The sequence below is a fragment of the Condylura cristata genome, unplaced genomic scaffold (genome assembly GCF_000260355.1).
Source record: "Condylura cristata isolate star-nosed mole 26May11 unplaced genomic scaffold, ConCri1.0 scaffold00006, whole genome shotgun sequence".
Taxonomy (NCBI): domain Eukaryota; kingdom Metazoa; phylum Chordata; class Mammalia; order Eulipotyphla; family Talpidae; genus Condylura; species Condylura cristata.
This window is the reverse complement of record NW_004567107.1, coordinates 49,380,155-49,402,281: the sequence shown is the minus strand read 5'-3', so window position 1 is coordinate 49,402,281 and position 22,127 is coordinate 49,380,155. Positions and strand designations below refer to the sequence as shown.

Here is a 22,127-nt window from a genome sequence, read left to right as displayed (position 1 = left end):
GATCTGCACTCCACTCTGTCTCTGGTGAATCCTCTCACCCTCCGCATCTCTGGCCTGTACCCCAGTTTTGTACAAATAAATAAATCTTAAAAAAAAAAAAAGTATACCTAACCTATATCTAAAAAATTCCCTATTAAGTCTTTTCCCAAGAGAATTTTAAATGTTTATAACAAACTGTGTATAAAAGGTTCATAGCTTTATTCATAATAGCCAAAAATGTATATCGATCAGTGTGGATCATTAAGAAAATGGATAAACAAATTTTATTCTGCGGTATATCCATATATCAGACTACTACTAATTAATAAAAATGAACAATACTGTGATGTATCAATATAATAAAATACAATTTAACAATAAAAAGGAACAATACTTTTATATATGTTTGTGTATATCTATATGTATGTATATAAACATGAAAGAATAACAAAATAATGGTGATGAGCCAAAGATGCCTTACATAAGGGTACATACTGTAGTATTCTATTTATTTGAAGTTCTAGAACACATAAAACTAAGCTAGAAAAGAAAATCATAACAGTAGTTGTCTAAAAGGCTGGATTAGAATGGGGTAGATCATGAGGGTTTTTTACAGAGATGATAATGTTGTCAGTCTTCACATGGTTTTAGTTTGCATGGTTGTATATTATTTGCAAAACCATTGAATGATATACTTAAGATTTATGTAGCCTATGATATGAAAATCTTACCTCTAAATATATAAAGCATTCTAGATAAAAATATTATTGGCTACTATTAATCTTTATGTGTTGTCTATTTTTGTCTGAAAAACAACCGCAAGATATCAGTGACATACAGCAAAAGATATTTATTTCTTGCTCACATGTCTGAATTGTCTGGGAATCTCTGCTTCATGATGTAGATTTAAGAATTTGTTGGCTTGGCCCCCTTCTGTTGGATCCAGGGTGTCTTCACATGTTTCTTATCCTCATTGAACCAATACTTATCAGAGCCATTTTCTCCTTATCTTAAAAGCAAGAATATGTGGGGAAAAAACCCAAATATGCAAGTCCATTTCAAAATTTGCTTGGGTTATACCACTTACTTTCCCAAACACAAAATCAAGGAGGGGACATATGTAAGACCAAAGCAAAAGCAAGGGTAATTTCATAAGGAAACATATGTGGAGAATTATGACCATAAATTTTAGTTTACCAAGTTAAATAAGACTGGTCTGGTGTTAAAATTTTTCAGTACTTAATTTTGGAGCTATACACTGAAATATTTATGAATTGAATGATATCATAACTGGAATTTACCTATAATTCGAAGAGGATAAAGCAGGTAGAAGTTTGGAGGGAATATATTAGTTTAGAGTCAGTAATGATTAAAGCTATGTATAAGTTCATCATATCATTCTTTCTATTTGTGTATTTTCTTGAACATTTGTATAATGTTTAAAAATATTAAGAGAAATTATATGGTAAAATTTTCTTTTTTATATATGAGGATGTGAGAGAGTGTGTTACTTTTTCTTTCTGTTGTGAGGTAACTGGTGATTGGCCAAACAGAGCTTAGATCCAAGCCAAACCTTCTCACTTAATGTGAATTTCGGACATTTATTTGGCAATTTCTTAAATATTTACTTTGTGCTTAGCTATGTATAAGGTTTTTTTTTTTTTGATAAAAATACAAATGTTTCTCTTAATGTTAGTCAAGTACATTTAAATAGAAGGCAATGTGGGTACTGCTAAAATAGTGTAATGCAATATAGACAAATTTCAGAAAGACTGAAAAGACAAACTTCATAAAGATTGAAGATTGAGGAAATCAGAGAAGATGAGGTAAGAGTTTCATAGAAACTTGCAGGAGTGTCTGAATAAGCCAGATACTATTTATAGGGAGTTGTAGCTGACTGAAAATGTGTTGAAGTGTAAGAGAACTGGGCATTATGGCACTTTGGGGGAATTATATCTGACTCAGTGTAGTTAAAGACTATGTCATATGTACACTGAAGGTTTTGGGGGAGCAGGCATGAGAGATAAAATTGGATTTATATGCTGTACATAAATTTGAGATTTAATTCTGCTGGTTAGTGTTAACCTTGCCTAATTATAAGAAAAATTTAGGGCTCTCATTAAAATATAGAACCTTGCATCCTGGTTCTGATCTAATGACTTAGAATCTCCAGGGGAGAGACAAGTTTGGGAAACATGATTCTGGGAGCTACTGAATAATTTTAAGCAGAGGAGTGATGTTATTAGATTTGCATGTTAGAAAGACCACCCTGGCAGCAGTGTAGAAATTACCCGGGTAAAAAGTAAGTGCACAAAGCTGGAGCCAGAAAGATGAATCAGATGGCTACTGCAAGAGTTCTTAGGCAATGTAGTAAGTTCCAAAACCATGACACTTGCAGTGGTGATTGAGAAGAAAGGCAGTTTAAGAGCTAAGTTTTATAGGTGCCAGTACATAATTGCCTCTAGTGAGTGAGAGAGAAAGATTCTTCTTTAAAGTTGACTTGATAGGCAGAAGTCACTGTGCACTGGCTGGCATGAAACTCAGGACACATAACAAAATAATGTGTGTCTTTTGTTGCCTGATGTATTTATGGGGCATATGCAAAGAAGTGTCCAGAGGGCAGATCTAAGACTCAAGATCAAAATCTTAACTAGTAAGAGATGCACTAAGTGTCAATATTCAAGTGTTAGTTGAAACTCAGATATGCATCAGATAGATGAATTTGTTTGAGAATAAAACACATTAGAACCCAGGAAAGCAATGGTGTTTAAGGTAGAGACAGAAGGAGATCCTGGAGGGAAACAAGAGGGTGTAAGTATAATAAACAGACCCAAGAAGATGGGTGAATAGTCACAAATGGAAATATAAACATACTCAGAGGATTTAGTGAAACTGAGGTCATTGTCAGTCATATCGGGGAAATATTTGCAGAATATTGAAAGCATAGATAGTAGTTTGGGTTGAAGATTGAATGGGAAGTGAGGAAGCAGAGAACAAATATAAGTGTTTCTAGAAGCTTTGAGATTATGCATCTCCTTAACCATATTTAAGTAGAACATGGCATTTGGGTGATTGTGCATAATTACCTTGCTTTTTTTCCTCTGGCAAGACCTGTACTTCTTGACAGGTGTGAAGGATTACTTGTTCACATGTTTGAAATAACTGATATGGATACTTCTTAGTCCTTTTGTTGAAAATTCATTAGCTAGTCATTCATTGTTAATTTATGGCATAGTTTAGTAACTTGGAGTAAATTTATATGGAAAGCCCAGATGTGACTACTGTATGTATGAAAAGATGCATACTAATTTTATTCATTGAGCAACTATGTACCCCTAGTGAGCATCTATTCTTGAATTGGTGACTTTCAAAGTGTGTGTGGGTATCAAGAGGGATAATTTTATGTGTGTTTGTATAAAGTTTAAAACAAATGATGTATCAGATATTGATCTGATCTCCCCCATCTTTTCAATACCATAACTTCAAGAACACATTGATTGACTACTAAATAAGAGTTTCAGGAAAACCATATGTTAATGTTAATTTTTTCTTTCATGATTAGGTTTATTTCTTTCAATAGTTCTTAGCGGTCTGGAGTAAGATTTAGAATGCATATCTGTTTATGTAAAACTTCCATTTTATATGTTAGCTGTTTATATCATAGTCAAGCACTTCTTTTTGAACTGCAAGTTTGATTATACATTCATTCTATTTCAGCCAAATTTTTGGCATTTGTTGCATTTCTTCAATCCCATGTAACTTGACTAACTTTAAGCAGGATTGTAAAAAACATACATATCATTAAATTCTGCCACCTCACCCCTTTCTTTTCCATATTCATCTGTCAATTTTATAAAATCCTTGGACTGACAAGAATCATGGGCAATAAATGAAACACAGATGAGATTTAGTCATGCTATTGTCGAGATGTTTTGCCTGAGTTAAAAAAAAAAAAAAGCAAACAAAAAATCATTTGACAAGGTCCTACAGAAGTAGGCCTTAAAAGGAATTCAATGATCTTGAGGGGAAGATGAGAAATACCTACTGCAGGAGCAGTGACTTTTGTGATTGGGGTGAGTTTGAGAGGCAAGAAAAGAGAAATAAAAACTAAAGAGTGAGCTTTAAAATGGGAATTAAGAAAAACCATATAAATTTCTATTATTTGAATTATAGCAAATGAAATATAAAGTATCATGTAATAAATGATAGAATATGAGAAACATTTTTTCAAATGCATAGCTAATTTCAAACAAACTTAAAAAATTGAGGGCCAATGTCAAAAAAGTATAAAAATGTGCACTAGTACTTTCATGAGTAGACCCTGAATCTATGATTGCCCCCAAAGATTTAGCCAATCCTGGTAGTCAAGAGTCCTGGCTATTAAAAGTCTTGAGAATGGAGAGTAGATCTTATGTTGGAATGAAGAGTTGGATCACAAACATCCTGTGTAACACTGAGATCCATGAAAAGCTCACTCAGTGCAAGGGAAGGTTTAAAAATCTCTGTTGGTAAAAGAAAGTGAAAATTTAGCTTGTTTTGGTCAGGAATCTGGATAGCAGTAAAAATGTTTCCTATACCACCTGTGTGGTCTGAGGAAAGTTGAGCAAAAACATTGCCATAAAGAAGTTCTCAGTTCTAGTGCCTTAGGTCTCTGGGGAAAGCAAACAAATCCTTTCTGGAGATATGAGCTCATAACTCAGGATGGCAAATGCTACCCTAGATAAAGTTGTATCAACAAAATCGACAAGCAGAAATTATAAAACAGAAGCAGAAACAAGCCATCACCAGAGTCAGCAGCGTAAGTATCAGTAAGAGATATCTACATTTTACACTCAAGAGATATTAACAAAAGCTTTGTGTGTGTGTGTGTGTGTGTGTATACATACTTAAGTAAGCACAAAATGTTGACAGAACCAGAAATTAGAATAATAACATAGTGAAAGATAACATAAAACAGTATGCAAATATTGTTAGATAATGAATATTTTCAGGAAAAAAATATAAAAAGTAAAGAAAAAAAGAATTTCCAAGATGAAAATTTCAAAGGACAAGTTTAACACTAAATTGGCTAAAGCTAAAGAGAACTACTGAAATGGAAATTCTGATGAAATTACCAACAATGACACAGGAGAGGGACAAAGGGGGGGAAATGACAGGAAGAGAGATGGAGAAAAGAATGAGACCTAAATCAGATCCAATCAAAAAGAAGACTCAAATAGTAAAGAGAATAGAGGAGGTGTGATATTCAAAGGGATAAGAGGTGAGCATTTCTTTAGAATCAATGAAAGATACAACTTGCCATATTCAGAAAGGTTAACTCCTAGTAGGACAAATGTCAGTGCAGAATAGCAGGGACTGAGTAATACTTCAAATAATTAGGAAGGACAGATTACCTGCAAAGAAAGAGGAGACCAAAAACAGACTGTTGAGTGACAAAGTAGAAGCCATTAAAAAATATAATTACATTTTTAATGGTTTGTCAACTAAAGTTCAGTTTGCACATAATTCTTATCCATAAACAAGTTGAAGTGAAGACATTTTGGAAAAAGAGAAACTGAGTGCTTACCACCAGTGCACATTGACAGAAAACATTTGTAGGATATACAGCAAATGATAGGAAGAAGAAAATTGAATATATAAAAAAAGAACAAAGATGCAAAGTGCAATAAAGAACAAATCAGTTGTGGAATCATATGAAAAAATATAGTAACTCACTGGGGAAAAAAGACCATAAAACCAATGACCAGTTGTGAAATTAAAGGGATGAGTTTTATCTTTTAATATTTGTATTTGAAAGTACGATACATATCAGAGTGAAAGTGTTCAGATACATATTGATTAGGAAGAGAAATAGATTAATTTTAGATTGTAGTATGCAAGAATGCATATTAAAATTTATGTAGGTAATTCCTAAAATTTAAAATTTATTTAGGTAATTCCTAAAATGATAGAATTATCAGAAAGTAGTTGAGGGAAATAGGTAATACAATAGAAGTATCAATCAGTTAAAATGAGGCACAGAATAAGACAAAAGTATATATAAAAAGGGTAAATAGAAATATGTAAATAATATGGGAAAATTAAATCCATATGTTATAGTAATAGTAATATATTATAATACTAATAAATAATTTATGAGACAAATATTTTCACATTGTAAAGAAATGCATGAATAATGTTACCACAAAATATCTAAAACAGAAATTGGAGAATTGCAGAGACTGATAATTCTCAACTCAAATTGGGAGAATTTGAGATGAAGCAGGTAAAACAGGAAAAAAGAAATGGTAGGTATAATAAAATATGTAAATAGGCAATACACGTGCTCTAACAAGCACATAACAATTGAGGAATACTTTTCTTAATCACTTAGGAAATATTTGTAAAAATTGATGATACACTGAGTCAGAAATTCTCAAGATTCAGAAAATTGGTATAGGGATTGCCAGTTATTATAAATTATTTTGTCACCTTAGGAGGTGCCTGAATGATACTCCCTGTCCATACTCTCACATCACCCAGGAGTAAACACTTTTACTTACAAACTTATTCAGAACTGCAGGCAACAAAGGAAGCATGTATATGCCACAAGGATGGCATAGAAACTCACTATCATTTGAAATCAATGGTATAGTAAGTCTGTTTTGGGCAGTCTGCTTGGGGCCAATGGGAAGAGAGAACAACCAAGAAGGCAGACTGGGAGCATCAGGACTAAGTCATGCACAAGGTTATTTCACGGAGAATGGCCAAAGCTAATGCTGTGTTTACACATAGGCTTTTGTGTAAAACATTCTCTGAGAATTTAATTTAAAAGTAAGTAGCGGGCCCTTCCTGGTGGTGCAGCGGGTTAAAAAACAGCATTAAGAAGCTAAAGCCACTTCAGTGTGAATGCCATCCCCGGCCCCGGAGTTGATCCACATGGCCTGGCAGACCTCTCCTGACCCGCCTGCTGCTGCCTTCAGCAGTGTACTTCGTAGATCTGCCTGTTCTGCTCCCCACTCTGTCTCTGGTGAATCCTCTCACTGCTCCTGCACCCCTGGCCGGTACCCCAGTTCTGTATGTATAAATAAATAAATCTTAAAAAAATAAAAGTAGCTACATTACTAAAAAGGTTTACAAACTTGAAGATTTAAAGCACCCCACTGCATAAAAATATTTTAAGGCAAAAGAACAAATGAAATAAATATTTAAGAATATTCTTAGGACTGGTGATGAAAACATGCATATCTAACTTGTGGCATATAGCTAAGTTATTACATTTGAAAACAAAAAAAACACATTAGAAAAAAATGAAATGCTAAAAATTAATGATCTATGCATTCAACTTAATAAGTTGATAAAGAATAACAGTACTGTCACACAGATACTTGAAGAAAGTGTTAAAAGCCCAAATTAATGAAACAAAAAGATGTAATGGCTAAATCAATAAATCAACAGTCATTTTGAAGAAAAAAAAAAAAAACACTAGAATAAATAAACCTGGCAAGATAATTCCAAAGATAGAAAATGGAAAACCTCCCCAAGTCACATATCCAAGTCTGGTATAACCTTGAAAATTTAGGTGCTTCTGAAGCCAGAATTAAAATTGAATATAGTACAGAGACCTGGAGACGAATTCATTTATCAAGTATCAGATGGAAACATTTCCATCATCTGAATATGAGTATAGGATAAATGCAGGAAAATATACAGTATAGGAAATTAGAATTCTAATTAGGACTCAGTATAAAGAGATCTTATTTCCTAAGCAACCAAGGGGGGGCAAAAAAAAAATTCGTTAGTTGGATAATAAGGAATTGGCAATAAAAGCTAGTCAAAAATCTTACGACATGTTAAGTTAGTTTACCAGTGGGTATAAATAGAATGATCCATGGGTGGAAGGAATCTGTATGTACATTTAGATAATATGCTATGAATTAGGTATCTTAACTCAATGCTATATGTGTTTATCTTCTCAAAATCTCTAATCAAGCTTCTTTCCTAACATGAGTATGACTCTTAAGATAGAAACATTTTTGAAGTTGGAACAAAGTAAATAAACTCATTTAGTTAAGAGTACTTTAGCTAATCTATACCTAAAACAGACTCTCACATTATTTCTCTTAAAAAGAAAACAAAATGTAAAATCTATTCATTCAAAAATGGTGTAAAATGAGTATAGTATGTTTATTAAAAGATTTATTCATTTATGCACACAGGCCAGAGGTGCAGGGGTAGCGAGAGGATTCACCAGAGACAGAGTGGGGAGCAGAACAGACAGATCGATCAAGTACACTGCTGAGGGGAGCAGCAGGAAAGACAGGAGAAGTCTGCGGCGCCATGTGGGTCACCTCCCTCCGGGTGCGGGGATTGAACTCGCACTGAAAGGGCTGCGGCTCACTTGCAGTGCTGCGTCCCAACCCATTGCACCACCAGGGAGGGCCTGAGTATGTTCTGTTTAAAGAATAATAAATGAAGTTTGTGAAACCACCTATTATAACTCATTTTTGCTCTCTTAGCAGATACTTCAATGCTCCTTCTCCTCAGCTCCCCCAAGCTGCCCAGCAGTAACAGCTAAGCAGACTTTTGTATAAAATAATCTTTTTAATTGTGCTGTAGATTTACAACCTGTGAAGATATACTACATAAGAAATTGATTATTTTCTGAAAGCTATGCAATGCCTAATCCAGTAAACAAAAAGTTATAAACTATTGTGTGTGTGTGTGACAACATGCCAATTTTGATTTTGGAATGGACATTTAGACAATAGAATTATATCAAATATCTAATTTCTGACTTTGTTAAATATGTGGCGGTCAAGTTTTTGATCTGAGGAAACATAATCAAGAATGTACAGATAACAAAATTAGAGTACAAGGCACAAACTAATTATCTCCATAGTGTCAAAGCTCCTGATAAAAGATAAGTTGAGGCCCTCCCTGGTGGCGCAGCGGGTTAAAGCACAGCACTGAGAATCTAAAGCTGCTTCCGCATGAGTTCGATTCCCGCCTGCCCTGGAGGTGACCACATGGTGTGGCAGACCTCTCCTGACCCACCTGCTGCTCCCCTCAGCAGTGTACTTTCGTCGATCTGCCTGTTCTGTTCCCCACTCTGTCTCTGGTGAAGCCTCTCACTGCCCCTGCACCTCTGGCCTGTACCCCAGTTCTGCATGCACAAATAAATAAATCTTTAAAAAAAAAAAGATAAGTTGAACAGAGTGATTCCTTGATATCGCCTCTTGAAGAGCACAGAGGACTATGATGAAGGTTCATGGGTGAACTTGTGGTGGGATTTTTTATGGGGGTACACAATGATGTAAAAGATATAAATTATCTTAAAGAATAAATTTAAGTTAATTAGAAAAAACCTATTTTGGAGAATTTGATGATGTAATGATGTGTCCCTGTCAGAATGAGGGAGGGACATTTTTCTGGTGGGTAGATTGGGGAGAGATGCAGGTTCTTGCATAAGGTGTGATATTTTATTCTTTTAATGATTTTGTTACTGCAGCACTCTTGGTTCCTATCATTAGTATTTTGGAAATGTAGGATCTCTCCCTTCAGGTGTAGTCTACATACCACACATACATCATGGTACCCATATCCTTCACCAGAGTCCTTTTGTTCCACACAGATCTGCTTGGTAAAATGGCAGCAGGTTGAAGGTAGCACTAAAATTCAACCCATATGCTTTTCCCTAAGAAGTGGACCTGGAATTACCTCTGTAATTCCTCACCAGGTGGCTGCGTTTGCTCTCCTAATTCCCCTACCTAGATGACTCGAATTCTGTCTGAATTTCATTTAGCTAGCTACCTTCTGAATCCAGCTTCTAGGACCTACCTAATTCTAATGGGGGCACCACTGGCATATTGATCATTTCTGCAACTCTGGTATAGCGGCAGGTCCTTTCATCCTTGATTTCTAATCCTATGTACCAGTACTGGTAGGAAGATATTATACATTACAAACTGGGAAATCAAGATTGCTGGCTTAAGACCACGCAGTAGAAAGGAATTAGGATTTTAAAGTTAGGTATTTTACTCCAAAATCTCTATTTACTGTCATCTTAGAGATTCCACGTCAGGTGCCATCTGTCATATGTTATACTCCCAGGCATCTGAGCTTCTGTATGGTGACAGTTCAGACTGGAGCCTGAGTCTGCCGCATGGACAGTGCACTCCAGCCTCGGCCACCCTCTTTGCAAAACAGCCTTGTGGGAGACTTGTGCCTTTTACTCCTAGTTTAGTAGTTTTTGTTTGTTTGTTTGTTTTTTAAAGATTATTTATGCATATAGAACAGGGCTATAGGTCAGAGATGGCAGGGGATGAGAGGATTCACTAGAGACAGAGTGGGGAGCAGAGCAGGCAGATCGACAAAGTACACTGCTGAAGGGAGCAGCGGGCGAGACAGGAGAGGTCTGCCACGCCATGTGGATCACCTCTGGGGGGGAGGGGGTCAAACTCACACTGAAGTGGCTGCTGCCAGCTTGCAGTGTGGTGTCCTAAACTGTTGTGCCACCAGGGAGGGCCCTAGTTTATTGTTTTACATCATTCTTCATCTCAGTTGTAATCCCCGTAAACTTCCCACCATGACTTTACCTATGTTTCCATCACCATAGACGCGTGTGCTCTTTCCACCCCAGGTTTGATCCTGTTCCCCTCCTCCCCTGTAGAATGTCCCTGGTTTATAGTTGTCAGTTGATAACTCATTTTGTTTGCTTGTACTTTATTATAATTATATAAACACACACATACATATGTATATATGTATGTGTATAGATGACTCGACATATATATATATATATATTCCTCCCCGCCCCACACTCAGTCCTTTGTCCTTTACACTTCTACTATGAGTGAAACCATCCAGTATTTGACTTTATTTCCCCATGGCCCATGACCCAAAGCTGACCTCCTCTACTACTGAGTTAATAGATTCTGAATTTCCATATCGTCCTTAAGCATACACACAATTCTTGTGTTGACTGCAGTTTCAGCCTGAATTTCACATACAAAAGGAAATAGTGATTTTTTCTCCAAGACTTTGAGAGGGGTATACAAATGCATATAGAGCCTAGAAAGCAAAACACAAAAGACCTCTACAATGGACTATAAGAAACCTAATCGTACAATCTGATAAAATGAAAGCTTGGATTAGTTTCTTGAAAAAAAAAAAAAAACTTCATTAATATTTCATAAATTGTATAGGGTTAATCTATAGTTGTGAAGTTCAGTGTCCACCTGAAAGCATTGGAGTTCAGCATCAGAGTTGAATGATGTCAGTTTGCCACTGAAAATTATATATGTTTCAATAAAAAGCCTCTCAATGAAGATTAACCTAGCAGATTAGAAAATTATGTTAATGACAGGAAAGTCAGGGGTCTGATAACTATGTGGGTCAATTAATTGCTTTTGTATTTAAGGTCTTTTAGAAGTGGCCAGATTGGCTAATGCTTTTTACAATTATCCTCTTGCACAGCAAGAGGAAAGGTGAAGGAGTCAGGGTCTGAAAACTAGTCTCTAAAATATGTCCTTCAATTTAGTGGAAGAGATTAAAAGTATATCATTTTGAAATGGAAAAATTATTTTTTTCAAATATTTTCTTCCACGTATAATTTTACTAATTATTTTAATAATAATTAATAAGACATCTAAAGATTATAATCAACTTTTGTGTTAAAGAAGCCCGATTTAACCATTCAAGTATTTTGATCAATTTTCCTTAACTTGCCACTAAACCATCTCAATATTTTATCATTTATATTTATTTTAACAAAATTACTTTTATTGAGATAATGATCCAGTGTGGTTTACCAGGAATAGGCAGAAACCTTTGTCAGGCAGAGTTCCTATCATTATGAATTCTGTGCTTATTTTTGCAATTATCTTTGCCTAATTTAATATCTCTGGTCTAGATTTCATCAATAAATTTTTGTCCCATTAGAAATACTAAAAATATGTATTAACTGGGTAACCTGATTCTACAGTTCCTGGAAAATTATCAAGAATGACGAGAGGTTACTATCCTTATCAAATGTCAAAGTCTCTTATAAATCTACAATAGTTAAAATAGTATAGTCCAGGAATATGACTATAGATAAATCAGCAAGGAAACACAGATTCTAACACATGAAATAACTTTATAGCCAGTTTGCATAAAAGAAATTCATGCAATTTTTAACATGAAAAACTGTCCAACATCCCTTATAAGAAATATCTAGTGAAATACCAGTTTTCTCTAGCAAAACTAGCAAAGATGAAAACATTGGCAAGGATATTGGGAATCACACTTCTCATACACTGTTAGAAATGTAAATTGGTCCAACTTTTATGGGCAATTTATCCACATTGATTATTTAAGAATGTAACCTATGCAATAGCACCTCTGTTCCTGGATTTCCTATCAGAATTGTTTCTTTTTAAAATATGCAAGGTTACAGTTGTTATTACAGTAAAGACATTCTAGGGGTAAGGGAATAAGTTAGATTATTTTCTTGTATATTTTTGTCTTGTCAATTTTATATCCATACACATATCTATTTACTTATCTATAGATATGTGTAAATGATTACCAATTTAAAACTAGCACATGAACCAAAAAATTGATTCTTTTCTTTTTTGGTCAAGTACAAATTTACCATCAACAATTTCTGTTTTGTATTTTACTGCTTTTTTTCTCCTAGGAAGTATTAATACTTTTTTAAAATCAGATTTTGTGGTTTTCAGATATACAACAAACCTTACTAAGTACTGGTCCTTTGCATTTTTATTTTGTGTTAGTTATTAAAATTATAATTTAAGTTAAAAGTTTTAAATTTATTTCTTAATTAACAGTTATCAGAATTGTCAAAACAAGAACAAATGCTAAGGAATATCTTCAGCTTCATAATAGTGAGGTCAAAATAGTTCACAGAAGTGACAGTCTTCCCCTTCCAGATAGCTTGAATGCTAGATGAATGTCACTTAAATACGTTTCCTTTCTCTCAAGGGCATATGCACATCTGTTTTCTATTATGTTCTGTGTTTAAAAAGGAAGTTTTGACATGGATAAGGGTAGATCAAGGACTATGTTTTTTAAACTCCCACTTAACTAAGGTACACCAGGACTTGCAAGTCTCAGAAATCGAGTAAGTTCGTGAGTAAGCTAGAGATCCCACTAGTAGGAGAACATTAAACTTTCCTTGTAACCTTCAAAATGAGATGAGTTATTTCTAATAGTTGAAGATAGCATAAAGAAAACACACAATGATCAGAAAGGTTGTTATAAATAATCATATAGACATTTACAATGTTCAATTAAACTGGGCATGTTCCCCTAGCTATTTGGATCTAATAATGTAGAGGATGACTTAGATATTTCTGTGTGTCTCTGGAAAATAAGAAAAACGGATTTGTTTAAAGAATTGTTATACTTAAGCAGTTTTGATTACCTTCTTTATACCAGTATTGGGCATTACAGGCATTGAATTTACAGACGTGAAATTGATAGATCTCTGCTTATCAAGGGGTACTGGCATTTATTTAATACCCCTGTTTCCTTTTGCACTGCCAGATAGTTGGATGAAAATGTGGTTATTTGTTGTATCTTTCTCTTGGTGTCTTGAGACCATTAAAAACTTCAGCTTTAGAGAACTGCTTAAGAAAACTTTTTTAAACCAGCAAGTGGCAAGATTCACTCTTACAGTTTCCTGTGTATCCTGTGCCATTAAAATATCGATTGACTCCTAATTGTTCTGTATCATCCATAAGCTACTACAAACATTTTTAATGGTTTGCTCTTTGTTGTCATTTGGGGTCAGTGACTGCTATCTCTTTGTACATTGGAACATTTCTTTCTGAGCCTACAAAGTGTTGGGGTGGCAAGTAGAGGCCTGAGAAACTTAGTAGAAACTGGCCCCATGAAACATAATCCTGCCACACCCAAAGAGGATAGATGGCTCTGTTGTGCCACGGTGAACACAGGACTGGGAACAGGAAGACTTGTCAGCCAGAATTGTGTGAGGTGCTACTGCACAGCTAGTCATTTCTGTCAAAGGACAAAGCCACCTGCCAAGGCTAAACATGTTGCTGACTATGAAAATCATGTTTTCCTCTGTCAAGGTTCTGAGCAGTAATAGACTCTGTAGCAATGTAGACATGGCAACAAGTAAACCCTTCTATGCCTCATCGAGTGTGCGCTTTGACTTCAAGGTTTTTTTATAACAGAGATGACTGCTCTCAAACTCAAAAGCAAAGATTAAAGATGGTTTAAAAAAATAACTATGGCTTATGTTGGCCAGATATCTGGAACTCTGTGATGGATAGGGCAGTAGAAAATGTTCCAGCATTAAATCAAAATGATTTTTTGCTTTAGATGTTCCCATTGCTTCATATAGATTCTTATGGATGGCTGAGGGTAACTGGGCTGGCATTACTGAAAATAAAGAACAAATTTAGGCCATTTATAAAACTAGAACTTTTTAAATTAGCTTCAAATTGATCACATTGATCTGAATCATCACTCCAAATCGCCACAATTCTTTTATGTTTAAAGTCAGAATATACTTCTTAAAGAGTTGTTTTAACTACAAATCTACTGTGATCTAAACAGAGTGGTAAGAGGACAGTTTCCTGACCATGAGTGACCTCTTTAACCATATATCTTACAATTTCTTGTGTAGCCCTCAACTAAACTCTGATAGAACTAGGCTCTCACTGTGTTTCTTGCTTAAGGTTATTTCAATTATTTTTCAGATTTACCAGATGAAGCATAATCTTGATAAGGACAGTTTTGTGCCATCTGCCATGGATGTTCTGTTGCCCCACCTGACCCTGTTTAACTAAATTAGCGCCTGTGTGCTTCACCCTCTGAGAATTCTCACTTAGCTTTTAACTGTTCCCTCTCTGTAGAATTGCCCTTGGGAAAATGGCCTCCTTTGCATCCTGAAGGATATGCTCAGTCACAGCTATGTCCAATGACGAAGGGAATAGAAGAGTCAACTTTTTTTCTCAAGGAAGGACCAGTTCCTAAGTGAAATTCAAACTCCAGAGTTCCTCATGGGACAAGGTTAAAGTCAGATTCCAGCCAGGACTACATGCCTGCTTAAGTTTTTTTTTTAATTAATTAATTTATTTATACAGAACTAGGGTACAGGCCAGAGATGCGGAGGGTGAGAGGATTCACCAGAGACAGAGTGGGGAGCAGAACAGGCAGATGGAGGAAGTACACTGCTGAGGGGAGCAGCGGGCGGGTCAGGAGAGGTCTGCCACGTCATGTGGTCACCTCGGGGGCAGGTGGGGATGGAACTCATGCGGAAGTGGCTTTTGTTTCTTAGTGCTGTGCTTTAACCCGCTGCACCACCGAGGAGGGCCCATTTTTTAACCTGCCTTATCCTGCTGACTTGAGCCTTCCTCTCCAGAGGACACAATGCAGGAATACCTGTTTCAGACTCTGCATCATAGGGAAATGACAATCCCATCACTGTAAATAGTTAGGACAAGTAGGTAGGAGTCTGGGTTTGGGGGTGGGATAGAAGATGGCTTAGCACATAATTTACCCTAGTAAGTGTTTGCTAAATGAAGGGATTTATTAGGCTTATGCTTGGATTGAAAGTAGCACAGCTATCACCCAGAGATCTGTTTCTCAAGCAGGGTCAGGTTCCCTGATTCACTTGTGAATTGGAAATGAAATGACTAGGAAACTTTCATAAGGCTTGTTGCTGAATAGAAAAAAAAAAAAAAAAAAGATGGTTGTTGGTGGTGTTAATTCATCCGCAGAGAATATTAAGTGCAGACTTCCCTGAACATGTCTCTAAGGACCTATGGCTGTGGTAGGTTTGATGAAGAAAAAAGTTCCTTTTATTTTAGAAGTGAAGTCAATCTTCTTATCTCAATATTATTCAAATGAAACACTTAGTGAAATTACAAGGTGGTATGTAATCACTTTATAGATAATACATTCCAAAGTAGTTTAGAGAAGTAAGAAATCAATGTAGGTGTTTGAGTTAGGCAATTCTTGGAGGAATGTGTGAGTGTGGGAGGGGGAGGAAGAAAAGGCCATTCCAAGTGGAAGAAGAGGTAAGAACAAAGGTGTGGAGACTATGATGAGGATGCCAGTCTTTGCCAAAATAAAGAAAATTAGAAAATAAGTTTCTCCTCAATGTTCCATTTTCATATCACCAGCTAACTTTTCCAGCTCTCTATATTAATTTATTACCTTACTCATTCACCCAGTGGTTAAGGGCCTATTCTGTTGCAGGAACTGTAATTTATCTTAAGGATATGACCATAAAGCATAATACCCATTTCATTTTCAAGGAACTGACAGTGTCCAGGTAGACATAAGCTAGTAAAGAGCAATGATAGTCTGTTGCTATGGCACCGGGGGTAACCCTAGGGTGCCAGCAAAGAACAAAGGATAGGCTTCTTCTCTAGCCCTGGAAGAAGGTCAGAGCAAACCTTCCTCATAAAGTGACCTTTGAGCCCTAAAATATGGATCTAGAAATCAGCCAAGTGAGGGAGGGTGCAAGGAACAAATTCTGGAGATGAAAGAATGTTGCTTTGAGGTAAGGCGTGAAAGAATGTTGCTTTGAGGTGGCGCTGTGTGACTAATGTTTGTGGAAGATATGAGGCGTGGGTAATGGAGAGAAGTGGAGCTAAGATCAGCATCAACTGGTATTTCATTGGTTTTGGATAAGAAAAAAAAATCAACTATATTAAAGAGTATAGCTTAATCCTGTAGTGGGGGTAAAAATGTTTTAATTTAGTTTGGGAAAGTGAGAGGGAGAACAAGAGGGAGCAAAGATAATTGTTCAGTTTTGGAGATGTTAAGCTTCAGAATCTTGCAGATATTCAAGTAGAAATGTTGAGCCTGAAAATCAGAAGAGAATTTTTGGGATGGTGATATATATATATATATATATATATATATATATATTTATTTTTTTTTTTTATTAACTTCTCCCTTTGGTGCCATCCTACTTTGCTTAATGATAATACTGTCCTCCCAATTGTCCATCTAGATACTCTAATTTCCCTACGGGCTCCACAGATGGATTTTATGGAGTTTCTAGACGTCCCTAAACTTATATGCAACATTTTGTCTACAAGTGAATATGTACATTTTCCTGGGACTATTGAATTATAGATTTATGTTTCTTTAAATTATATATTGAATCCCTTGACTGCATCTGAAGATAGTAAGAGATCAGTGAGTTAGATCTCTTTCCCTCTTGATATTTAATCAAGAGTGAGGTGCTTTAGTCATCTCAATGAAGTAAATTTTATATCCTTCATTTCTTATCCCTTATCTCCTAGTTTAGAGCCCTAACATCTATAATTTTCTTAATTTTATTGGAATGCCTCAGTTTTCCAATATTTATAATTTTATATACTTTTAATCTCTATACTGTTACCAAATATGCTAAGGTGAGCTTCCATTCCTAAAGGCAGCAGGAAATGTCATTCTTGTCAGCTCTTTCTAAGAATTGTTACAGATTTAGTAATTCAGTTATGAAAATCTCAGACTCATTTCAACACAGAGCACTTCATCTAAATAAGGCTTTACAAGGCTACTGGAAGCTGAATGCAGGGGAGCTCTTTATCAGTTTCCATTCTACTGATGGAAGTATCAGGAAAGTAAAGGTGATTGACTGGAATTCACTCATGTGATTGCTGGCATATTGAAGAGGAAATTTTTCCTATTAATCAGCAAGTGCCTTATCTGGCCTAATTTCTGGGCGTTGGTAACTAGCCTCTGGTTACAGAGCAAGGCACCTTAGGTTGTCTTTTATACTCACCCTTAAGTTTTATGGGCTTTCTAAAGCTTCCTTTCATCACTGTTGGTGATTATTTCTCAATACCCCCCTATACCAAATGATAGAACATCAATATAGCTACCTCATTTTTGCCTACTCTTCATTGGTGACCTAGGCCAGTTCTATAAGAAGCTGGAAATTCTTGGCACATCTGCTTCAGCCTATGCTAAACTGGCAAGAGGTGGGGTATGACCTTTATTATCTTCTTACTCACTGCCTTACTTTATCCTAGGTTTCAAAATTCAAGGTATTCTGGTGTTATCCAGAGCAAACAAATGTAAAAGTCATCCTTTCCTGAAGATGCTTTCAATTTTACAAGTGATTCTCTAGGGGACACTTGACCTGGTTTAACAGAACAAAACAGAGCCCAAATCTCTCTACCTCCCCCACATGGAAGGGAAGAAGAGGCAACTACTGATTCACAAGCTTGGAGCTCCCAAAAGATGCCCCCCCCCCCTTATCTCCATCCACTTCATGGGGACTGTTTTACTGATTATTCTGAACAGCTCCCTTGTTAGCTTGTTAGCTAGGTCAGGGATGTCTAGTATCACTGCTTTTTAGTTGTAAGTTGTCTCCAGTCGATAATTCCACTAGGAAGGGACGTCTTTATATTTTGTTGCTAGCGCTTAACTGGCATACCTGATGAAATTTCTCTGTCTCGTACATTCCTTGTAACATTTTCATCTTTGATGGTTCTCCAGCTTTGAGACAAATCTCTTCAGATTCATTTCCAAGGTTTTTTAAATATCTAAACCCGTCACATTTTGTAGTCCCAGCTTCCACATGAACTTACTGAATAATATGGGAATTCATCAAACAGGTCTTCTCCTATCATATTTCCATGATTTGTTTCTGCTGTCCTTTCTGCCTGTGATATCCTTTCTTTAATTTTGACTGAAAATACATCCATCCACTCATTCTTTAGTCAACTGTATATGTCATCTGCTCCATAATATCCTACCCATTCCCTCAATAGTAATTAATCCCCTCTATTTCACTCACAACATTCTTTTATTTATTTTTTAAATTTTTTTTTAACTGTCCTAAATTGTTTATTAGGTAAGAATTTCACGAGCATTACTTATTAGCGGTAGCAGTGGAGCTGGAGAGTATTGCGCCTTCTCCAAGCTGCACGGCGAGAACCACCAATAGTATGATGGAACTTGTGGCCCTTTCCAAGGCCACGGCTCTTGCAGCCTGCAGATGTCAGCCCCCGCATCTCCCTGTGCTTGTGGACCGGTTTAGTGATCCACTGGGTGTCAGAATTTCTTCTGATAGCTTTATGGAATGGATCAATGAGGATAACCTCAAAAAATTTGTATGTAGAATCTTCACCAACCCAGTAAAAATTCAGGACTCTTAGAGCTCCACAGTGGCACCCAGCTCGCGCTTCAGCAACAGACTGAAGGCTTCTCGCAAACTTCAGCTGATTTACACCATGCTGGACAGGCTTGCCATAGGTTGCACCCTTTGTAACTGGGCCTTTGCGGCCACCACGGCGCACACGAATCCGATATATGACATAACCTTGCTTGGCTTTGTATCCCAGACTTCGCGCTTTATCGGGCCAGGTGGGGCACCGTGCCCTGTGGAGGGCTGACAGCTGGCGATACTGTCAGCAGCGCACCCTGAGAAGAAAGCGCATCACATCGGACTGCTTCTTCCTCCATAGTTCATGGATATATTTGTAAGTGCCCATTTTGGCTTACCTGATGGCTGCCGCCAGATGGAAAGGGACATTCTTTTATTTTTAATGGTTCTGCCTTGTCCCAAGATAAAGTGAATGTATTTTATTCCTCAAGTTGTCACCATGAACCTAACAAGGTGCCTGAAACATAGCAAATTCTCAACAGTTCAGTTAGACTGACATGATGGAAATTGTGGAGTCTTAAATTCCAGTTCATTTAGTATCCACTAAAAAAAATGGGAGAAGAGATGGATTTCTTAGGGTAGTTAATTTTTGCAATTTATAAAAAATAAATCTGTTACCACTTCAGTAGCCTACATATATACCAAAACAGACCACAAAACAGACAAGAAACCTGACTCACAAATTATGATACTTGCCTGACACTGTTTGTCACCATCTGGAGGATAAACTAAAATTACGTTCATGAAAGGGAAATGAAATCTGAGAGATCAAGTATGTGGATCTCCCAGAAATTGACCCGTGTCCCCCCAAAAGGAAGCACCATGATGGATAGTGGGACTTACATTATCTGGGGTCAGTGGGTGGGTGATCACGAGTTTCAGTCGTGCCTTGGTGAGGTTGGGACAAAGGAGCAATGAAGGCCAAGTCTCCCTAGGAGAACAAAGTCCATCTTGACTTACATTTTAGACCTCTTGCACATTTTTGTGTTGTGCAGTCATGTGACCAGGGCCATCAGGCATCTGGGCTCTGACAAAACAGACCTTTTGAATAAACTTCATCTTCAAGGGTGGCCTTAGGCAGAGGGCTTCAAAGAGAGCTCAGGAGCCTCTGAGGAACACTTGAGGACTTTGGCTAAACTAAAAAGCCTGGATTTATATGAATAAAAGCTTAGATGTTCTTTAAACAGCTCACTTCATAGGCCTGAGCCCTATAAACAATGAAGCCAGTGTAGATGTTTGGTGCTCCAAGTGTATTTGGAAGATCATCTTGACACACCTAAATTTAATTTGGCTTGCCAAATTTTCAAAAGCCAGATCCAATAAAGTACATGCATTACCCACTCCATAAATACCAACTATGTATATTTTCAGCCACCTTCCACACCCATACCCTTCCCCATCAGATTCGCACACACTTGCCCTCACAGGACGACATGCCCTGCCAATCCATCTACTCCCACAAACAGAAGCACTTGTATATGCAAATGCACAATATTCATCAACTCTGGGATCCCTCGCACACTTTCCTTCTTGCGCTGTTTTAGGTTTTCCTCTGACTCGTTAGCAGTACTCTAGGCTATGGTCAGAACTTGACAGGGCCTCTGCCAACAGAGGGTTGGAGTTGACAGAGTGAACAGCTATTGGATGTAGCTATGGAAATGTGGGTGGAGGCAGAAGAGAAAGGGCACTCACTGCTGGTGCCCCTTACAAAAGTGGGACATTTCCCTTCCCACCGAGATGACTGAAGGCAACTGTGTTTTGCTGATGCAAGGAAAGGGAGATGGTAGAGCTTACCTTCTGGAGCAGCAGCTGCTGTGTCCGGAGATGTGGCTGCATCATCCCAGTGTGACCTTTGCTCCCATACCGTGTATCATGGGAGGAAGTAAAGGTCCTTCCATCTCTTTGGTAAGAACTTTGGTCAAAGGGCTTTGGCAAAGTTTTTGAATTTCTTAATACTTTTGAGTCCACATGTGATCATATGTCATATAAACACATTTCCATTTGCATACCTGTGGTTATTCTTGTACATAGGGGCAACTGTCCTTGAGTATCACTTTAAAGAGTTCTTACCAGTAAGGGGTCTGGGTAGTGCCTCTGATGAGCTCCCATGCAAACTCCCCTCATTTGTGAAGTTACTGCTGTCACTTTTATTGAGGAGCAAGATTCCTTGGCTAGTGGGCAATTCCCACCCTTAGAAAGCATATTGTAGCCTTCTCACTCTAGATTACTTATTCCAGGCCAAAGAATATCATTTGGGTCCTGGACTCCCATACTTATTGGAATGTGATGTTTGGGAGACACTACAAAAAGCTGCAGCAAAAGCCACCCTTCGTTTTTAAACATCAGTGCAATCCTAAGTCTCAGGGTCACTGTCTTTAATGCAGGTGTTCATGGATTTTATTTTTAAAAGACTAAATTACTTACTGACTCTTATGGCTTCCACAAACTTATGCCAGATTTTCAGTTGCTCTTTCCCTTCCTTTCCTAGATAACCAGTGTCCTTCCGTAGCTCCCCTCCCCCTCAGACAGAACTTCATTAAGCTTCTCTAGAGAAAACAACTTTCCCCTTCAAATCTCTCAGTGGAATATTCACCAATAGCACTATTTTGGTTGCAGAAAGATGGAAGCTAAATGTGAGTAAAAATCAAATACTGGCTAAATTCATTTGTCTTTGCCACACATTTCTCAAAAATTGAGCACTATCTCATATCCTTTTCTTCATCCCATCCAGCACTCCAGTTGACCTGCTCCCTTTCTTTGATTCAAGGATTGGGCATGCCTTTGATTTCACTCCTTTTTGGCCATCTCCTTAGCAGCAGCTGCCTTCTCAGCTTGACTTCGATCTTCATTTTCACTGTGGATAAATCTGTAAGCTGAATGCATCTGCCGCCAGCAGCTGGAAATCCTAGTATCCTCACATGTGATTCCCTTTTTGGGCAGAGTGAGCAGCAGAGCTTAAAAATTGATATTTGGATTGAAAAAATATTCTCCACAGTGTCTTCTA

At 37.0% G+C, this 22,127-nt stretch overlaps 1 protein-coding gene across 1 annotated transcript; it reads right to left on the bottom strand.

Moving 5' to 3' along the window:
* Window positions 1-18,791: 18,791 nt before the first annotated feature.
* On the bottom strand, window positions 18,792-19,478 carry LOC101624698 (60S ribosomal protein L15-like). The gene is given in 1 exon segment (XM_012721287.1): window positions 18,792-19,478. A coding segment is annotated over 1 exon segment (615 nt). The 5' UTR covers window positions 19,452-19,478; the 3' UTR covers window positions 18,792-18,836.
* Between the last annotated feature and the right edge of the window lie 2,649 nt (window positions 19,479-22,127).